This window comes from Phalacrocorax carbo, chromosome Z (assembly GCF_963921805.1).
Source record: "Phalacrocorax carbo chromosome Z, bPhaCar2.1, whole genome shotgun sequence".
NCBI lineage: Eukaryota > Metazoa > Chordata > Aves > Suliformes > Phalacrocoracidae > Phalacrocorax > Phalacrocorax carbo.
In genome coordinates, this window is record NC_087548.1 from 30,415,968 (window position 1) to 30,434,593 (window position 18,626).

General features: G+C 39.8%; 1 protein-coding gene across 1 annotated transcript; it reads left to right on the plus strand.

The window, feature by feature from the left end:
• The first annotated feature begins 15,753 nt into the window (after positions 1 to 15,753).
• On the plus strand, positions 15,754 to 18,051 carry TMEM252 (transmembrane protein 252). Its single transcript, XM_009505287.2, has 2 exons — positions 15,754 to 16,073; positions 17,153 to 18,051. The coding sequence occupies exons 1-2, from the start codon at positions 15,775 to 15,777 to the stop codon at positions 17,508 to 17,510; spliced, it is 657 nt and encodes a 218-aa protein (XP_009503582.2). The 5' UTR covers positions 15,754 to 15,774; the 3' UTR covers positions 17,511 to 18,051.
• The last annotated feature ends 575 nt before the right edge of the window (positions 18,052 to 18,626 follow it).

Here is an 18,626-nt window from a genome sequence, read left to right on the forward strand (position 1 = left end):
GCAAGTAGCCTTTGTGAGATGACTTTGAGGATCCAAATCCAGGCCTCATTAAACAGATACTCACAAGTTCCTCACTCAGTGGTAATCATCCCATGTTCACAGCACAACCCTCTCTGTAATTCTGCAAAGAGTAACATAGAAACCAATCGACTTTCGCTGTGCTAAAAAAATTATTTGAAGCTCTGCTTTTTCAGCAAGTGGACTGTGATGAGTTTAGAAGAACCATCTCCTAAACTAGTAATTCAGGGAGACTAGATGATCATTTTGAGACATGTTATAACTTAATCTTTTTCCATTAGGCTACATAATTGTGAAATAGGCTGCCTCTTCCTCCAAGGATTACTAGGTCAGGTTGTCCCATTTTTTGGAGGCTGGACTTCATAATCATACCTGTGGGACTTAAGAACCATGACACAGACTCACAGAATAACTCCAGTTGGATGGGCCTCAGATATTTTGTCCAATCCCCTGCTTAGAGCAGCATCAGCTAGAGCAGGTTGTCCAGGCCAGTGTCCAGCTGTGTTTCAAATAGCTCCATGGATGGAGGCTCCATAATGTCTCTGGGCAACTTGCGGCAGTGTTTTATCACTTTTGTGGGATCACAGTGCTTTCCTGTGTTCAGATGGAACTTCATATTCCAGTCTGTGCCCATTGCGTCTTGTCCTGTCACTGGGTACCACTGAGAAGATCTGGGCTCTATCACCTTCTTTCTCTCCCAAGAGGTATTTATACACATCAAAAAGTTCCTTACACTGCATGCATTAGTGCAGAGGCATTTCAGAGAGGCACCCAAGTGTGCTGTTTCCCCAGAAAGGGCATGAGAGGGGTCCCCCTAAGGCTATTCCCCAAGCACTTCCTTCTTACATGCTTATGCTTGAGGTGATTCCAGCGTCCATTCTGTTTAGAGTCTACAACTTTGTAGTTGAAGAGAGTGGATGTAGAATAAATTAGATTTAACATATGCGTTCTGGTTTGTTTGGACTACTTCCAGCTTGTATTCTTACCGTCTGAATATGTATTTCCATGGAGTTCCAAATGATGTTCTCCCCATCTGTCTATTCCTACTGTATTTTACGGAAAGGCCTGGGCATGAAGTAAACAGCATTCTCATACACACTACAACTTCTCTGGGTTCAGTCATTCCTCTGAAGAGACCCCTGAAAACCTACACACCATTCACAATGTGCCCTGGTGTTAGGTTTGAGCAATGACTGACTGTCCTTCCTGTGCTCCAGCCACTCATTTGCACCCGCTCTGTCAGTGTCAGCATGAGCCACAGATGGGAACTCATTCATCTGAAAAACTGCTCAAGAAAAAAGGTTATTCTGAGTGGGATCCATTCCCCAGCCCACCCTGGGGAAGAGCTGCACGAGTGCCGGTGCTGGCATCGCTGCGGGCAGCACGGATCAGTGGTGGTGGCAGCTTATGCCTGTGTTACAACTGGAAAACTGTTTGTGAAACCAGACCATCACACTTGGCAGCAGAGCTGCTTCACTAGTTATTTTTCAGCTGGCTCAGCTCACTAATTTGTTTGTTTTTTGCATGAATACATGTGCTGGCATGCTGGAGAGGTCAATGGAGGGTGGAAGCCACAATGGGCAGCCGGAGACATGGGAAGCAGCAACTCCTCAAGATGCCTCTGCAACCACAGACATACATGGCCCCCAAAAAAACCTTCCCAAATCATGGCTGAAGTGCAGATTTTTTTCATAGCTGGCAATTCAATTCCCAAATGCCTAAACATTATCAGCTGCCAAATGAGTATCCATATTTATCTTTTACATCTGTGTTATGATATTTTTTTGCATCTTTTATTCATCATCAAAGGGAATTTTTCCTCTACTTGGAAGGCAAATGCTATCTGTCAGTTGTTCAACGTTGAAAAGTATTTTATCATTTTTGCTTAGGTGTCTTAAATAGCTCAGTTGAGAAAGCTTCCATTTTATGGCTTTTTTTTAGAAGAGCCAGTGCATTTGTACTGTGCCCAGTGCGCAAAAATTTGAATAGCATGTAATTCTCTAATTTCTTCACATCTTTAATGTTTCCATAAGCAGGAGAAATATAAAAGTAATTTTTAAAAACTCCCAAATTTGCCACTTGGTTGTGACTTCAAAATCTAGAGTATTAGGTGGAGCTTTAGTGCTGAGACTGTACTGAGAGCTTTACCTCTTCATTCTGATTTTGTAATTTACACAGTGAATTCAACAGTTGTTTTATATAATTGGCTGTGATGGTGGCAAGCTTCTTTGGTGGGATTAGCTATTTTAAAAATGGTAAATAACTTACTTGTTTTAATGCATTTTGTGTTTGAGTTAGTTTCATGTGTAGTTCTGTATTTGAGTGTCATGGTTTCATTTCCTTCCACTGTGGGTGGAGGGCTTACAAACATGTGTCCACAGCCTTGCTCTCAAATTTAGCCTTACACCAAACCAGGATTTTAGGGGACACTGGCTCATAGAACCTAAGCAATTACTGGATGGCAGCAATCTTCTGCAGGTATGCTTTAGATAGTGTAGATACTGACCTGGTCTTCTGCAATGAACCGAAGTTTTGACCAATTTTAATACAGTCGTATGGTCTTCCCTCCTCTCCCCCCAAACCTAAGATCTAAATGGGAGTCTTACAGTTTATGTGCAGATATTCCACATTTAAGGATAACAAGTAATTTCAAAGAGCTCTCATTTTCCTCTTAAAAACTGATGTTTGTTTTCAGCAAAACATTATAATTTGCTGAACATCACAAGTCTGAAGAATAATAGCAGAGTTAAAATGATGCTTATCAGAAGAGAACTCTTCACATGCCGATGTGTTTTGTACCTGAGAATTCAAAGAGCAAAGTTTCCAACAACCAAACCCCGTGAAGATTGTAGATGCACTTTCTTGTACGAACATGTTCTCTGTCATACTTCTCGTTGATAATTTGTAGATTGTCTTTGCTGGCCCCAGCATTTCCAGAGGAAATAGTCCAGAAGAAAGTCAGAAAATTAGTTAAATGAAGCTGACGGCAAAGCAAATTAGAAAGTAAAGAGGTACTGAAGGATAAGTAAAGAGCTACTGAAGGATAAGTCAAGAACAGGAGACCATACCAACTTTTGGCAATATGCAGAGTCAAGGGTTAGGGATAAAGGGATGCAGCATTCTCTTTTTCAGTAAGCATGAACAGGATCTGTACAATTCAGGGGAGTGGATTGCAAGCAGACAGGATGGAGTCAACTAGAAAGGTGGAAAATAGTCTAAAATGTTGAAAAAATACAAGTACTGAATACCCTCTCCCTCTAAAATGTAGCTATCTTCATTAAGCAAATAACATACTAAAAAGGAGGGATAGTCCGCAATGTTTCCAAAGTCAGGTGTCATATAATAAACTAGCTGATCAGGTTAAAAATAATAAACCTACTTACGCATGCTGCTTGATACTAACACAAATGCTACATAAGATATTGTAACGTGTTTAAGATTTGTTTAAATGATTCCACTAATGAAGGTGAACAGCAGTCTCTTACATTACAAGATTGCAAACAAATAGAAGGTGATATTCTGCAAGCATCATAACTTTGGAATTGTACTGATAAGCATCAGTCCTCCTGACAAAAACCCTTATGCTAAACAGTAGTGTGCTGTTAGAGAAAAGCTTGCTGCTAGAAAGGAGAGCAATATGATTTAAATACCTTGTAGTATCTCATGGTTGCTGTCATAAATAATGGCAATTATGCTCAAAGTCCTAGGTACTATATTGCTGTCTTCTAGACAATGCCAAAGAAAGGAAGGGCTTGGCTCGGAAGGCACCTGTGGAAGTCACCTAACCCAGCCTTCTGCTCCAGGCAGGGCTAATTGCAAAGCTAGGTCAAGTTGCCAAATTTTTAAAGTCCAAAAGGATGGAGATTGCATAGTCTCTGTGCCGGAGTTGCACCACTCCCATGCTTCCTTATTGCAACTTTTACCTATTTGCTTTTTTTTCTTCTACTGATTCACTTCTGAGAAAAGCTTGGCTCTGTCTTCTCAATAAGGTCCCTCCAGGTGGTGAAAGTCTTCTTTAGTTTCCACACCTTGTCCTGCTCTCACTAGGCTGAACAAGCCCTCCTCCCCTAGCTTTTTCCCATACATCACATGCTCCAGCTGCCGCTGTTTGAGTCATCCTTACCTAGACACATTCAACTGTATTGATATCTGTTTTATAATGGGGAGCTAAAATTGGACACTTTATTGCTACTAAATCTGAAACTTAGCTGGTTTCAAATAACAATTCAGCAGCAATAAAGAAGGAAGTTGGCTTTGCAAAAAGGATTGGTAAGAAGCAGGAAAGGCTAGAAGTGGTGACAAAGAACAGGGTGGGGAAAGAAAGTAAGTGAGAATGTGAGGTAGAAAGCAGCAATTCCATCTGAGAAATAAAAAACCCTTCCCAGAATATAGGTATGAACTGTTTCTCCCGTGGGCGCATAATAAACAATTGACTCCAAAAGGTGAAGTTCCACCCTTTTTCCTGCCCCAGCTGCCCATTTCTAGCTGCTCCTTCACTTGGATCCAGGAGTTGAGCAGGTGCAAAATGAGCCAGATCAGAGGAAAAAGGAGTAAAAAAAATACTCCCTTCTCTGACTCACACAGTGGCCATCTGAACACGAGTGCTAGATCAAATGGGAAGGGAGGGAAAGGGGCTGGGAAGGACATGGGGCAGTGGCTGTGAGCTGGGAGGTAGGCACATAGTCCCTCAGGTAGTGTTTTATGCTGGCTGAAGAGCTATAGTATAATAGTGGAGGTTAAATTGCTTCTGCACAATGTTTAATACAATTCTTCTCCTCCAAGGTCAGATTATTGAAGGCTTTGAAAGATACACATCCCTGAAAAATCCAGGGGCTGAGTCTGGACCGAGGAACCAGTTCTGGCTATGTGCAGTAAGGAAAATATAAAGACAGCGCTCAACAGCTGAATTTCTAGAGGTGAAAACTCTGAAATTGTACTCTTAATAGGTTTTGGTGTGCTTCAGACAAATAAACAGATTCAATGATTGGAATGCGATAGTAAAGGCAACAGGTATCATGAGTGTGGGACATCCTACTTGTGCAACATAGCATGGATCAGGTGGATAGAAACAGTGATCAGTGATGGACATGGGTCCTGGCTGGGATTGTTATCTGGGAAGAAGGAACTGGGGAGGCAGGTCCTAATGAGTTAGCTGTGAAAACAAAGCATTAGCCATCAAGCTAGCGCAAGGTGTCCTGCTGGTGTATGGCTACAAGCTCACATTTTTTAGTTTCTCCAGAGAACAAATGATCAACAACAGAGATGAATTAAATGCTGACACAATGAATCAGTGACCAGCTTCACCTTAAACTCTGCAGGCAAAATACCCCTGAAAAGCCTTTCATGCCTTCCTGCTTTGGAGGCAACATGCTGTAAAGAAAAGAGGAAGATGGACATAATTTCTCTCAGACAACAATATTTTAGGTAGTGTGTGTTACATGAGTTCACAAGACAGTAAACTGGTTCAGGTTCATCTGTTACTATCAATAAGTTAACTTCATAATCCTTAAAGGGTTTATATCCTCCTCTTATGGAAGCTTGTTTATGCAAAATGTCTTGGGAATACAGGAGAAGGAAACTAGTCACTGCAGATTTGTGTTCACTGGCATTTAGTCCCTTTCTATTAATCTATTTTAATAGCTGTTACGTTTTTTTCCCTCCTGCTTGTGAAGTGAATAAAGAATTTCTCTCTTCTAAGTCTACTCATTTCCAGTCTAAGCTTCTTCCTGGCTATTTTGAATACTTTTTTTCTTGTGATTTCATCATTAATTATTTTAATAGTTCTTTTTTTCTCTCCCTTGGTGTTCACTTGTTGATGTGTTTGTAGACAGTAGCCATATTGCCTCTCAGCTTTCATTTTGCCAAGTACAACATGTCCAGGACTTTCAGTTGCTTCCTGTACAACAGGCTGTTGACTCACCTGTTTACTTAATAGCGTTTCTGGGCATCTGCTACAGGCTTAAAGGATCCTCAGCTAGGATAATGTAAGTTGTGCCTGGCACCATTGCCTTTGCATATGGATGTTAAAGTTTCTCCATCCCTGCAGAAGACATCTTTCCTGATGCCTCCTATGGTCACCTCTGTCTGTACTGTGGCTGGGTCACTGAGCCACAATTGTGATCAGCAGTACTGCAGGTTTATTCCCTCCCTCCTCTCGTGGAGCCATAAATGTTCTCTGTGAAGTGTTTATTTTTCTCTGTGTAGTGCTGTTGGTTCCTAGGAACTTCAATCAGTCTGGTACAAAATACATTCCCTACTTCTTCTGTTCCTTCCTAAGAACATATTTCATACTGTTTGCATTTACTCTTCAATTCCTCTTAAGTCATAAGTTCAAGCTGTTTGACTCATCCAGACTTTCCTTTTGATTGAGCTGTTTTCCAAAGGAAAAGTTCCTTTTCCTTTATTCCCCCCCCTTTTTTTTTCCAGTTTTCTGTTAACTTGCTACTTTTTTCTTGTGCCTTCCCTTCCTTGTGTTTTCAATCAAAAGCAGTGGCATTCCTAGCATCTTTTTTAGTGTCATTGTATCATCCACCAGATCAGCATCAAATACCTTAATGATCTGTCCAAAATAAAAACAACCTATGGTCTCACTAGCACTGACTCTGCCTCCAGCATCACCACCAGCCCTGGTTCTACTCAGGATTTCTACTACCAGCCCCAATTATCTGTACAGTTTAAATCTCCCTAAACTTTATACCCCAAAGAATAAAGGTGACCTTTGCTACCTTTTTCCACTGTGGCTATAGATGCCAGGAAGGGGTAAGCAGCGGGGTGCTGGACCACAAGCACCTCTACCTCTACCTCCTCTATAAAGCCATCAAGGCCAAACTGACAGCAAGTGGAGATGGTGATGAATTTGGACCACCATGCTTTTGCAGAACAGGTTGTATTTTAAGGTGTGTGTAGCCCAGTCTGTATTATCTTCTTGACCAGAAATAGTGTTCACTCTGCTTCTTGGTACTTGATGGCAGGACTCAGCCAGTGGCTTCAAAAGAGGCCCACTGCTTTCCTGCAGCCCACTGGTGACCATCCTAACAGATGTTACTTCTGAGGTGAGAAGTGCCTGTTAGTCTTCTGTAAGTGTAAGGCTGGTGATCTACAAAGAAGTCAGAATTTGCATATGCGTTTTCTGGAGCTGAATATGTTCCAGTATCATTTACAGGTAGCCATCTTCAAATCATGACAAGCAATGCCCATACAGTATTCTGTATCAGCCTGCAAGGTGAACAAAGATACGTCCTGGAGGTGAAGTTAGCCAATTTTGCAATTGGACTATCAGCTTCTATATGTACCTGCTGGTGGTGTGTTTCAGATCCTGCCATCCTAACAGACGTCTCCTTGAATCCTCAGGAGGATATCAGTCTCAAATCAGAGATGGGTAAACCATTGCAAACAAAAGCGTCTGACACAAGAATCACTCTTGAAATAATTGACAAAAATTATTTGAAAACTTTGCTACCTGGGACCACTGGTTGGTTTTATGTAGAACTCTGTCATAGGATATTTCCTCTAAACTTTAGCAGGGTTTTTGCATCTTGCTCACTTAAATTTCTGAAAAGTTACACTGATAAAAATAAAATTCTTTACTACTTGTTAGTATCTTATATTTGATTGTAGACCTTAGCCAACCTACTGGAATGACGTCAAATAAGAAGAGTTTCAGGAGGTTCAATCTAATTGTGTTATAATATTTAACCATATTTGAAAGCAAATAGGCATTCTTGTCTTAATATTAAACCTTCCAGTGCAGACAAATAGCTAGCTGTAAGCTTTTTGTGCTTTTTTAGAACAAGAGCTATCAGCAGTTCCTTTAAAGTTCACTTTTAATCTGCTTTTGACAAAACTGACGAAGTCTTACAGCCAAGTCTGAAGATCTGTTTTGCTCCTGCTGCCACCGGTAAATTGTATTGGCAGTTAAATAACTAAACTAACTAAATTGGCATTAGTACCAACAGGACTGTACTTCAATGCCTTCCTCACTGTAAAACTAAAGATAGATTAAACAAATCCCCAGGGTAGTCCTCACCTTTCCTAGAGGAGGGCAGCACAGTGCATATGGGCAATGTCATATGTTTACATGCTTATCTGAGTCCGTTTGGAAGTATCTGTAGAAGCTGTATGTCCTGCCTCGATTCCTTGCACAAAAATGTACTTTACCATTAAATCTCAATTTAAAAAGCAAAGAAGCTTGATCTTAGGACAAATGTCTTCTGTATGAATGAAGTATGTAGGGGGAGTGAAAGGAAAAAAGAAGATTTTTGTAAGACTGACATATAAATTTTGATTGAAAAATATTGCTTTTACACTTTCTCCGTAAGTAAATTTCTCCCAGGAAAAATAATATAAAAATAAAAATATAAATATAAATATAAATATAAATATAAATATAAATATTGTAAAGTATAAGTATAAATATATACACATACATATAAATATACAGTCAGCTAACTACATATGATAGCACTACTTTTGAACTAACTGGTGACTGTATAATAATTTATGATTAGAAATCTGCCAAAATCCTCATGTATGTAATGGTGGATTGTGAAACTTTCTGCAAAATGAACACTTCAGTTGACATACCTTCTATGCTTTAAATGCATGAACAAGGAACTTATCTTCCATACAGAGAATCCTTATTCAGAAGGGTCAAAGTTATCCACGTTTGCTAAGCAGTGCTGTAAAACTGATTCTTGCTCAGAAGGCATGCAGATACAACTGTCCCTGAGGCATCACTGTGTAGCAAACGGTTGGTAAAGGGCAAAATGGAAATGACCACCCTACATACCCCGTAACTCACACTGCACAGACAGTCACCCTGTCTTACCTATGGCTCTAATTCTTATGCCTAGGTAAACAGATAGCAAAGCCTTTGGTTTGGTGATTTTGATTTCTTTTTGGGGGGGGTGGGGGGTGTTTAGAAGCTTTCTATTTCACTGTACCTGTGACAATTTTTAACCCTGAATTCTACAGAAAGAACCATAGTGTCTGGTCGATAGGAATGCATATGCTGTTCATAGCTTTCTCGGGCTCTTGGATATCGTATAAGATGTATTAAAGACGGGGGTATGAGACAAATACAGTGTGTTTGTATTTCAACTGGTAGAGCCTTCCTTTAAAACTTCTTGCAGATGGAAGAACATTGTCTATTGATATATTTTTTGACACAGGGAGCTAGCATTCTGTAGAAAGAGATTAAAAGGGAAGCCATCGCATCTGCTGAGAATCCCTCATATTAAGTTCAATTTTTTTAAAGAATTCAAGTTCTTATACATTTAACAGCCTGATAGGCTAAAGGCAATTTCTCTTTCATTAGGGAACTGTCCCATTTTGTGTGTGATTTTTTCTGACTAGCCAGTTCACATCACTCTAAACTATTAAAACATTATCACAATTACTGTATTTCATTGTTTTAGCAAATAAGTAAAACAATAATATTTGGAAAGAATACCTGGAAAACATGAATGTGTGAGTTACCAAAAAGTAAATGTAAGTTTTTGTTAAAATATGATTTGTTAAAACTCAATATTTTCTCAGTGATTTTAAAATTTATTATCTAACTTCTCCTTATTTTAAGTATTAGTATTTATTGCTTTTTTGTTCTGCCCACTTCTGGGGTAGGCTCTTCTCAACTGTTTGGTGAAATTTCTCAATAAAAATCCTACAGCTTACTATTTTTGATCAAAATATTTCATCCCTGCTCCTTTCAAGTATTTGCAGAACAAATTGGACTCAGTTTCCCTTATGTTCAATCACTCATTCACAAAAAGCAGCTAGACTTTGTAACACCACAACATCTTCAAAGACAAAGGCTGCGTTCACATATCTAGGTTTGCATAGGAATCATCAAATTCACAGGCTGGGAAGCTCTGTGAAATAAGATTTTGATGTCGTATTGCTTCTACTCTCTTTCACTCTTAAACTGTCCTATGCTGTCAAAACCATTGTAATTAATTCAGGTATGATATGGAGAAGAGACTGTATCTGTAGAGCTTAAAATAATTTCCCATGCCCTCAAGTGCAAATTTTTAACAAATACTAGAATTGCTAAAGACAGACCCACTGGTAAATCTGCACTGAATTATTGTCAACAATGTACAATAACCTTTGAGTCATGATTATTACCAATAAATCATGTTAGCTAAGGAAGGTGAGCTAAGAAGGTGAGAGAAAACAAAAACTGGTTTAAATTCTGAGTTTTCATTTCATTAAAAATACATTTCAGACTAGAGCAAAACAGATAATCTTGAAATTTCTGGCAAAATACCACTTCCCATTAGCAGCAGCATATGTGACCTGTAATACGATATCATCCTGTGTCACGTACTGTCATATGATATGCAGCTTATACTGCTACATCCCACATGCTCCCATTAAAATATCTACTTTTTTATTTTCTGATTTTAAAGTTTTCCATTTTATCAGTACTTTTTAAAACATGTTCGTGTTTCACAACTTTCATAAAAATGTGTATCATTTGACAAATTTCTTTTTGAGTAGAATAATTCTAGCAACTGATTTGTGAGAAAACTGCCTTACAGCTTTCAACAGGATAGAGGAAAAGCAATGACCTTTCCAAGCGAAATGCAAATTGCAAAACAATCATAGTCATCAAACCATCCAGTGGAACATCCATTAAGTCCATCTTCAGTCAGACTTCCTAAGAAGTGCTTTTTGTGCATCTGGACTGCTACCTTTTGACCTTGGTCTGCAGCCAGTTCTACCCGGCAACCTTTACACCATGTTAGCTGTTCTCTTTTCCCACCTGATCCTCATTAGACGCAACATTCTTCCTGTTTTGTAAGAGAAATAGGAAATCTGCTCATCCAGCCTGATGCAGTCCAAGACACTCACAGCCTAGCTGCAAAACATTAGGGGAGTTGAAAAAGGCCAAAAACAACATTACAGGAAATCTTAAGTGACTGAAAATAAGAAAAATAATGGAACCCTGAAAATTAAACTGCATTATGGGGCTATTTCAGCTTCTTATCTTCTCTTCAATTTTCTTTATATACCTACTATGTGAGATGCAGTAATTCGAAATCAAGTGCTATTTTCAAGGATAAGTACCCATAGCCTGTTGTTCGTAGACTTAACTGACCCCTTGCAGAAAGCACCGAACTTCTACAGCTTGCAAGAATAGGAAGATCTGCAAATGTAATACAACTGGCACATATATAGCTTCCTTATAAAAAGAGCTCCTTTATTTCTTCTTCTCCCCCAGCACCACAAGGGACTAACCCCTTATTCCCCAGTCACCCCTCCACCCACAGCTTTCGTGCAAGTTGAGCAGTCCTCTGTTCACTGCACCTTGCAGTTGCACTGCAAGCCTGCTGCCTCCCGGCGAGAGCAGGTTCTGCCTTTACCGTACTGTGGAGCCAACAGCTGCCACTGACAGGCCTTGCTTCCTCTTCTTGAATTTTTTAGAGTTGCTAGGGAACTGGTTGTGACAGAAAATGAATTTATTCTTCTGAGCCTGAAGTCTGTGATGCAAACCAGTTCTTCCTGCCATGTGAGGTGTAGCCTAGTCATGGGCTTTTGATTCTTCTCAGAGTTATAAAGACTATTTAATCTTTGTAACCTCTTCATTAAAGATTTTTTAGAATGTCTTTTTTAATAATTTTTCCTAGTATAGAATATAGAATTCTTAAATTTTTTTCACAGTCAGAATATAGTTTCCCATCCAGCTTTTCCTGTAGCAATTAACTTAGCCTACATCACCACAGATATGATACTGTCATGTTCCAGCTATAAAATTAAAACAAGCTGATCAATGATTACAGATCAATAAACAGAAAACAGGAGGTAAAAGGTGTTTTCATCAACATAACTATTTCAGTAAATACTGTGTGGTAGCAGAAGGACAAGTGCTACAGAAGACGCAAATTACAGTAATTACCTGAACTTTGGATAGCAGTCATGAATAAATCAGTTTTTCTATTTCTGTGTGTGGGTAGTCTGTAAGATCAGAAACACAAAAAAAAACCAGAAGTAAAACCAATTATTTTGTAAAGTGAAGTATGTTAACAGATAGGGAGAAAGTACAAATTATGCAGGAAAAAATGTTATGTAAATTGAGCTGGATCTGCTAGCCTATGGGGAAAACAAATTGCAGGAAGAGAATTCATGAATATTTGAAAAAACAAAGCATCTGGGAGGCGCTCTGGGAGACAGTCCTGCACTAGCAGGCAGATGAACCACTGGACTTCCTATTAGGCAAGACAGATGCAAGATACATGCCTATTTAAACAGTTTGTTTTAATGTGTTTCTGTCACATGCTTACACTTTTGTAGTTACTTTTCTGGAATAGCAGCTGTTGCTGGCGAGCAGGCACAGAGGAACACCAAATCTGCTGCAGGTCTGAGGGGTCCCGCTGTGCCCCACCTGCCTCTTGTGACCTCAGCCTCCACTCTCATCTCCCCTGCACACACTCCCAGCCCCAACACAGGGCTTTACCCATCCTCGTTCCTGCTTTCCTCTGTCACAACTGGGCCACCTCCTTTAAAGACCTGAATTTTGTGAAGGCAGTGGCTAAACTAACAGTTTTCCATGATCCCTGACAAACCTACACCTCCACAGGTGCTAAGTGGCAGCTCATCACAGTGGGAATCTGCTCCACTTTATGCCTTCTCCAGTGGAGCAACTCCTTTAAGAGAAGGGACCTGTTTGTTGTGTTCACCAGCTGCTTTGCAGCTGAATTTTTCTGTATTTTGCAGTGTGAACCTTACTAAACAGTAAAGGGAGGTGTGAGCTGCATGCTGTAATACCCATCAGTTCAAGGTTAAGCAGCTGGGGAGCAACCTGTGAGTGGTATTCAGAGCCCAGCATGGTTTTGGAGTAGCATCAGGTCTAGAAAACCTGCTTGCTATGTATGGCCTCCCACTGCCTCTTCTGGCAGCTTCTGGACACCCCTCAGGTCCGCCCTGGGTCCCAGTCCACGGTGCTCCCCTCCTTTATGGACTATGCAAGGTACACAGGTGCTTAACATCAGCTTCCTAGGCTCACTGCCCCATGGTTATGGGTGGAAACACCTAGTGCTTAGACATGTAAATTCATTGTTGAATACCTGTCAGACACTGATATTCTTCAGTGCTGCCTTATCTTGACAAGACAGAGAGAAAAAGCGAGATGGTATCCCCACTCAGAGAGCAGCAGTTATTATCTGTGTATGCCCATTTCCCTCCTGTGCCAATGTCTGTATATTTGCATCTGTATAGATAGCGATCTATCACATATACCTCTGTATGTCCATCCTGGCTCATCCTCAAGGGCTGCCAGAACACATCTTCCAGAAAATGCCCAAGGTCATACAATGGAGGGTTAATGGCTGGTAGGCATCCCCATGAAAGCAGCCCACAGCCCTCCTGCAGTTCAGGCATATGAACTGAGAGCTCAAGGAAAATGAACTTGTCACACTTACAGCCAGATTCAGAGCAGTATAAGTATCATTTGAAGTTGTGCCTTTACTGTGGGATGACAAGCAGAATTCATCTTCTCTATAGGGAGCCTTCATTATAAGAGAACTAAAACCCATTAAAAGTACTAATACACAATATTCACTCCCATTTGTCTAAGAAGGAAACACAGTACAGAAGAACTCACTGTGAACAATATAGACTGTAAACTTCCCTGTCACAAAGATAAAAATTTTATAGCTCATTACAAAATATGCACTTGCAAGACACAGACGAACATACAGAGGAGTTTTTTCTTATCATAAGGATCAGAAAATTAGCTTTGTATTCTCTTAAGGGGCATTTTTAGATCAAATTTCAGGGTAATTTTTTTACTATTTCAACTTTGGCAGGGTTTTGCTCTGAAATGAAAACCGCCCCACGTCACTCCTTACCTGAATGCCTTCCACAGGAAGGGCAGCAGCTGGTCTTGCCATGTTTTCACTTTTGCTATGATGTAAGAGTGACCTAGCTTAGAAAAATTCTGTCTAGTGATTATATTGTTTTATGAGTTTTGTTCTTGATGATGACATCCTGATAGATCCTGAAAGCAAAAGTAAGAAATGCTTCACAGATCATTTGAGAAATAAAGAAGCAGTAATGGTGGTGGGAGCTTGAAATAATTGTACTTGATCAGAATGTGTGGCAGCTTTATTCCAGCTGCTTTTCCCTTATAAATACTCTGGTTTGTTGTAAATGAACATCTCCACATTTGGATAAACATGGGCAGAAAAATACAGTGCTGGTTGAGCAGATGTGAAATGTCGCATGAGATACAAGGACTCCTGGCCAGTCAGAAATCAAAACTATCTTCTCTAAGTAGAAGATATTAGGCTCAAGCGCCCTATTGAAATTGCCTGTGAAGAGCTTCCGCCTCCCGACCTGCAGAGAAGGTCTACAGCAGGAGGAGCTGGAGCCTTCCTCACCCCATCAAATGCGACTCCCTCTTTCAGGGTTTGCATAAATGACCTACAGCATCTAGACCCAAGCAGTATATTAGAAAGTTTTATTGTCTTGATTATAGAAGGTCCTACAGCTCTCCCAGACTGTGGAAGAGAAATGAAGTAGATAGCAAGAAACCCTCTTAGAGGCCATGGCAGAAAATTCTCATAATCGTTTGTTGTTACCCATACATAACCCACCTCACTGAATATCACCCAACAACACCTGAAATATTGAATAAAGATTTGAGCCTAGGCCTATTTTTTGAATAGTCCCCTGTTCTGATTTCCTTACTGTGTGCAACGGAGATTTTACAACAAATCTAGACAAGGTCTGGTTAATTAACCCATTGTTGAAAATATTCAGAAACATAATTAGTAATGTTCCAAATTAGGTGGCATTAATAGACAAGTCAAGTTCTGATTATGGAGTTTGCTATGCCCTGTCAAAAACTAGTGGGTATACTCTCCAAGAGAAAATTCATAGGCTAATTCTAAAGATTTTTTGCATTGGAGGTAGCAATATTTAGGCCTACAACCTGTTGGTAGCAAGCATCTCTGAATTTCAGTATATATATATCTCTGAATGTCTAAGTATATTTGGAAAACTGAGTATAGGTGTTCCTGAATAGCTTCGAGCACCGACCCTTTTGAAAACCAGTCAATTAAAATTGCTGCGAGGGAGAAGAGAATAGCAGTAGAGGAAACAGAGTACAATTGAACCTGCAGACAAAGAAGGTTTAGTGTATGCCTATGTTCTGTTTTGGCATTATGCAATTTTGATTTCTTTCATTTTATATACTAAATTCATTGATTATATCACATTGCAAGCTAGAAATCTATCCATTTTCAAAAGACCATAAAGATATCAAGGCAGTTGAATAACATGTTAAAGACAGGAGGACACCAAAATCCAACGAAAGATGAAAATAGATGATGAAGAAAGAAGTATATTTTCCCCTCAAACTTTTAACAGGGAGTTATGAACAGTGCTTTTGTTGTTTGTTGGGGTTTTTTAAGGCAAACAAATGCAGGTCTCATTCATAGGCTAACAAAGCGTGTAAATTGCTGCAAATCGTAACATGCAACAAATGCAGCGGTTCAGTATGCACTCCAGAGATTACAGTGGCAAAGGAATGGTGCAGGAAGTTTCTGTTTCCTTCCTTAAAGTTGGTTTAGGATTACAAATTAATCTCAAAAGAGATTATGAGTATCTTGAAGAGTTAATGAGTAGCTTAAAACTGCCTGTTCCTCTTAATTGTCCAAAGGCCAGTCGATCCTGAAGTGTATAAAATACCAGTGCATGAGGATGAGAAGCGCAGCTGAGAGAGCCAGCAAACAAACAGCAGACAGGAACAAAATGCTGCGTCTGCTAGGAAAGATGCCAAAAGGTGTTTTTACCTTCATTCGCCTTTTTGTGCTCTTACTCGGTTTCACCTTTATCTGTCTGGGAGTCCTTTGCGTTTCCACAAGTTCCTCCACATGCAGATGTGGAAGTAATGAACTGGTGTTTTATTGCCTGTTAGCTTTGGGGTTCTTTCTCCTTGTGACTGGCATTTTCTGGAGCACTTTCCATGAAGTCTTGAAATACAGGGGCTTCAGCAGCATGTTCAATAGAAATCCCAGCTGTAGAGAGCTACCTATCAGCACCATAGACAGGTATGTGTTGCAGTACTGCTGATGATTAATCGGGAGGGAGGGATGCTGTTTTGTAAATATACTGTGAGAAGAAAGAAGCAATGCAAGGTTTTTACAAAGTAAAAAATATGTAGCCATTTTATTATGTTCCTGTGAAGACAAGTGTAGTCTGAAATTGGATTTGCTAGAGCAAGCATCAATGCGCAAACAATACATAAGGTAAGGTATACTACAGGAAACAGCAGGTTGCACAGAGTGGTGCAAAGCCATGCGTGGAGGGAGCAGGTGCAGCTACGCCAGCTTCATGTTACTCCTGAAGGAGCATCATTAGTTTCATCTCAAGAGACAATTCCAGATGTGTTGCTGTGGGATATTTGCTCATCTTACTTATTACCAATGAGGTGCAGGGAGCTTCAGCTCCCTCTACGGTCCTTGCTAAAGTTTTCTTGTGTAATTGTCCCTGCTATTTCTGAGAAAAGTCATGCTCAGATGCCTTGACATAGACAGTTTCTTAAACTGATTGGCGCTAGGCCTGACAAAAGTCTTTAATGGGGTCACTGGATACAAATTACTTTCCCTAGACTGTTGTGGAAACTGCACCAGAAACATCAGCAATGGGTGTTCCAAAAGCACTATAAAAACATTCAACCATTTTTTTGGCTAGATAAGCAGAAACATGCAAATGTGTTTTAAAACTGTGGAAAACAATGATTATTGAAATAACAGATTACCAACTAATTTAACCTACTTCAGACAGTGATCTCTTTCTTCTTCCAAATCAAACTTTTCTTGGGCACTTGTTGAAATACTTACAAGCATGACTGTACAGCATAGGTGGAAACTCTCATGGGGAAGGCTTGTCCTTTTAGAATGCTGTGTTTCAGTAAAATGTTTTGCAGAAAGTCACAGGTAATGATCCCAGCCATGCCAGCTGTTTTATATTAATATATTCCGTTGACCTAAACCTATTTAGGTTTCCATTTACAGTTTAAGCCTCATCTAAACTTTGGAAATATAACAGACAAAGCATCTAACCAAGCTCTCTGAGATACATCACATTTCACCATGATGTGTTTCTTTTTGGTTTGTTTTTTTTTCAGGCCTGACTTCTATCCCCCCTCCTACGAAGACAGCACAGATCCTGAAAAACAGACCTTTCCACTGCCATTTGCCTCCATACTAAAACAGCAACAAGTCATCAATATCCCTCCACCTCTGTATAGCGAAAGCAGTGCAGAGTTAAACCGTGAAACTAATGAGCATGAACAGCCACCACCGTATGAATTCCTTATGTGGCAGCTACTGCAGCAGCAAACAGCTGACCAAGACTCAAATGCCAGAGTGGAGTCAAATTCTCACCCATCCGCACAAGAAAATAGTTACCAACTGGATACAGACTGCCAGGGGACCTCAGGAAGAGCAATGCCTGTCAGAACATCCGAGACAGGCAGTGGGTAAAATCCTGCATCTGTGAAGCAGGGAAAATTGGAAGAAGACGTGTGTCAGTGATCCCTAATAGTAATCCACTTAGGGTTAAACTGCACAAGAAAAGCATTGACCATTTGTGTGTTTGAGTGGAGTTGGAGGGGATATATATAAATGTACTCAGTATTTCAAAGCAGAACGAATCTCCATAGAAATAGAGACGATCAGGTTGTATCTTATAATAGTCAACATCACTGGTCATAGGAGTTTCTTATGCTGCAAGAAAAATAATGCATCATGCTGTTATCAATCTTAAATGTGCCTCACAGGGATTTATGGCTGAAAGTCCTCGTTTGTTGTTTTTTAACATTAGCTGACTTGGGAAACCTATTAACTCAGCTTTTGTTTGGAATTTGTAAATTATTTGTTGTAACTGATTATTTTTGTATCATATGACTTTCTTTTGTTTATTTTGGGGTACTAACAGCTGGTATTTTACTATTGAATTCAGGAATAAATTTTGTATTTAAAACAAATGGCATGTATTTTATTATATGATACAAGGTGCCCATGATTCAGGATAAGCACACAATACACTCAATACACTTCCTAGCTGCTAAACAGACAGCCCTAGTTATGCCCACAGCCACTCAAAGGGAACTAGCAATTGCAGGAGGAAAACCTCCTCTGACTCACTCCTCTGAGCAAGCACTGCAAGAATGTTACAGTGATCCCATGCTTCTCTTTAATGACTTACTGACTTTCAGTATGGAGGAAGCATTTTGCATATACAGAATTCTTTTTTTCCTGCTGGATCATACGTCTCATTAGGAAGCTGAAAGACACTTTCTGCTCTAACGTACCCCACTACATAGACTGAAATTCAGAGGTATAGGATGCAGCCTTCTGCAGATGTTTTGAGGTATCAATGGATCCAGAAATGTGAAACCAAAGATAACTGCATCTTTACCCCACAGTACGGAAGAAAGTATTTGAGACGTGAAGGTTATTGAGATACAAAGAAAATTAATGTAAACACATAACACTTTATTTGATACAATCTATTTTTCAGTTTGTCTTTTCAGCTAATGAACTATTTGGCTACGAGCTTAATGGAAAATGGTGTGGGCTACTAGCTCAAAAGAGTCA

What these genes read in the sequence shown, in the direction of transcription:
- TMEM252 (XM_009505287.2), top strand. Translation starts at nt 15,775, where the DNA reads ATGCTGCGTCTGCTAGGAAAGATGCCAAAAGGTGTTTTTACCTTCATT. An exon ending in CCTATCAGCACCATAGACAG is followed by an intron (nt 16,074 to 17,152) that starts GTATGTGTTGCA and finishes TTTTTTTTTCAG; the next exon opens with GCCTGACTTCTATCCCCCCT.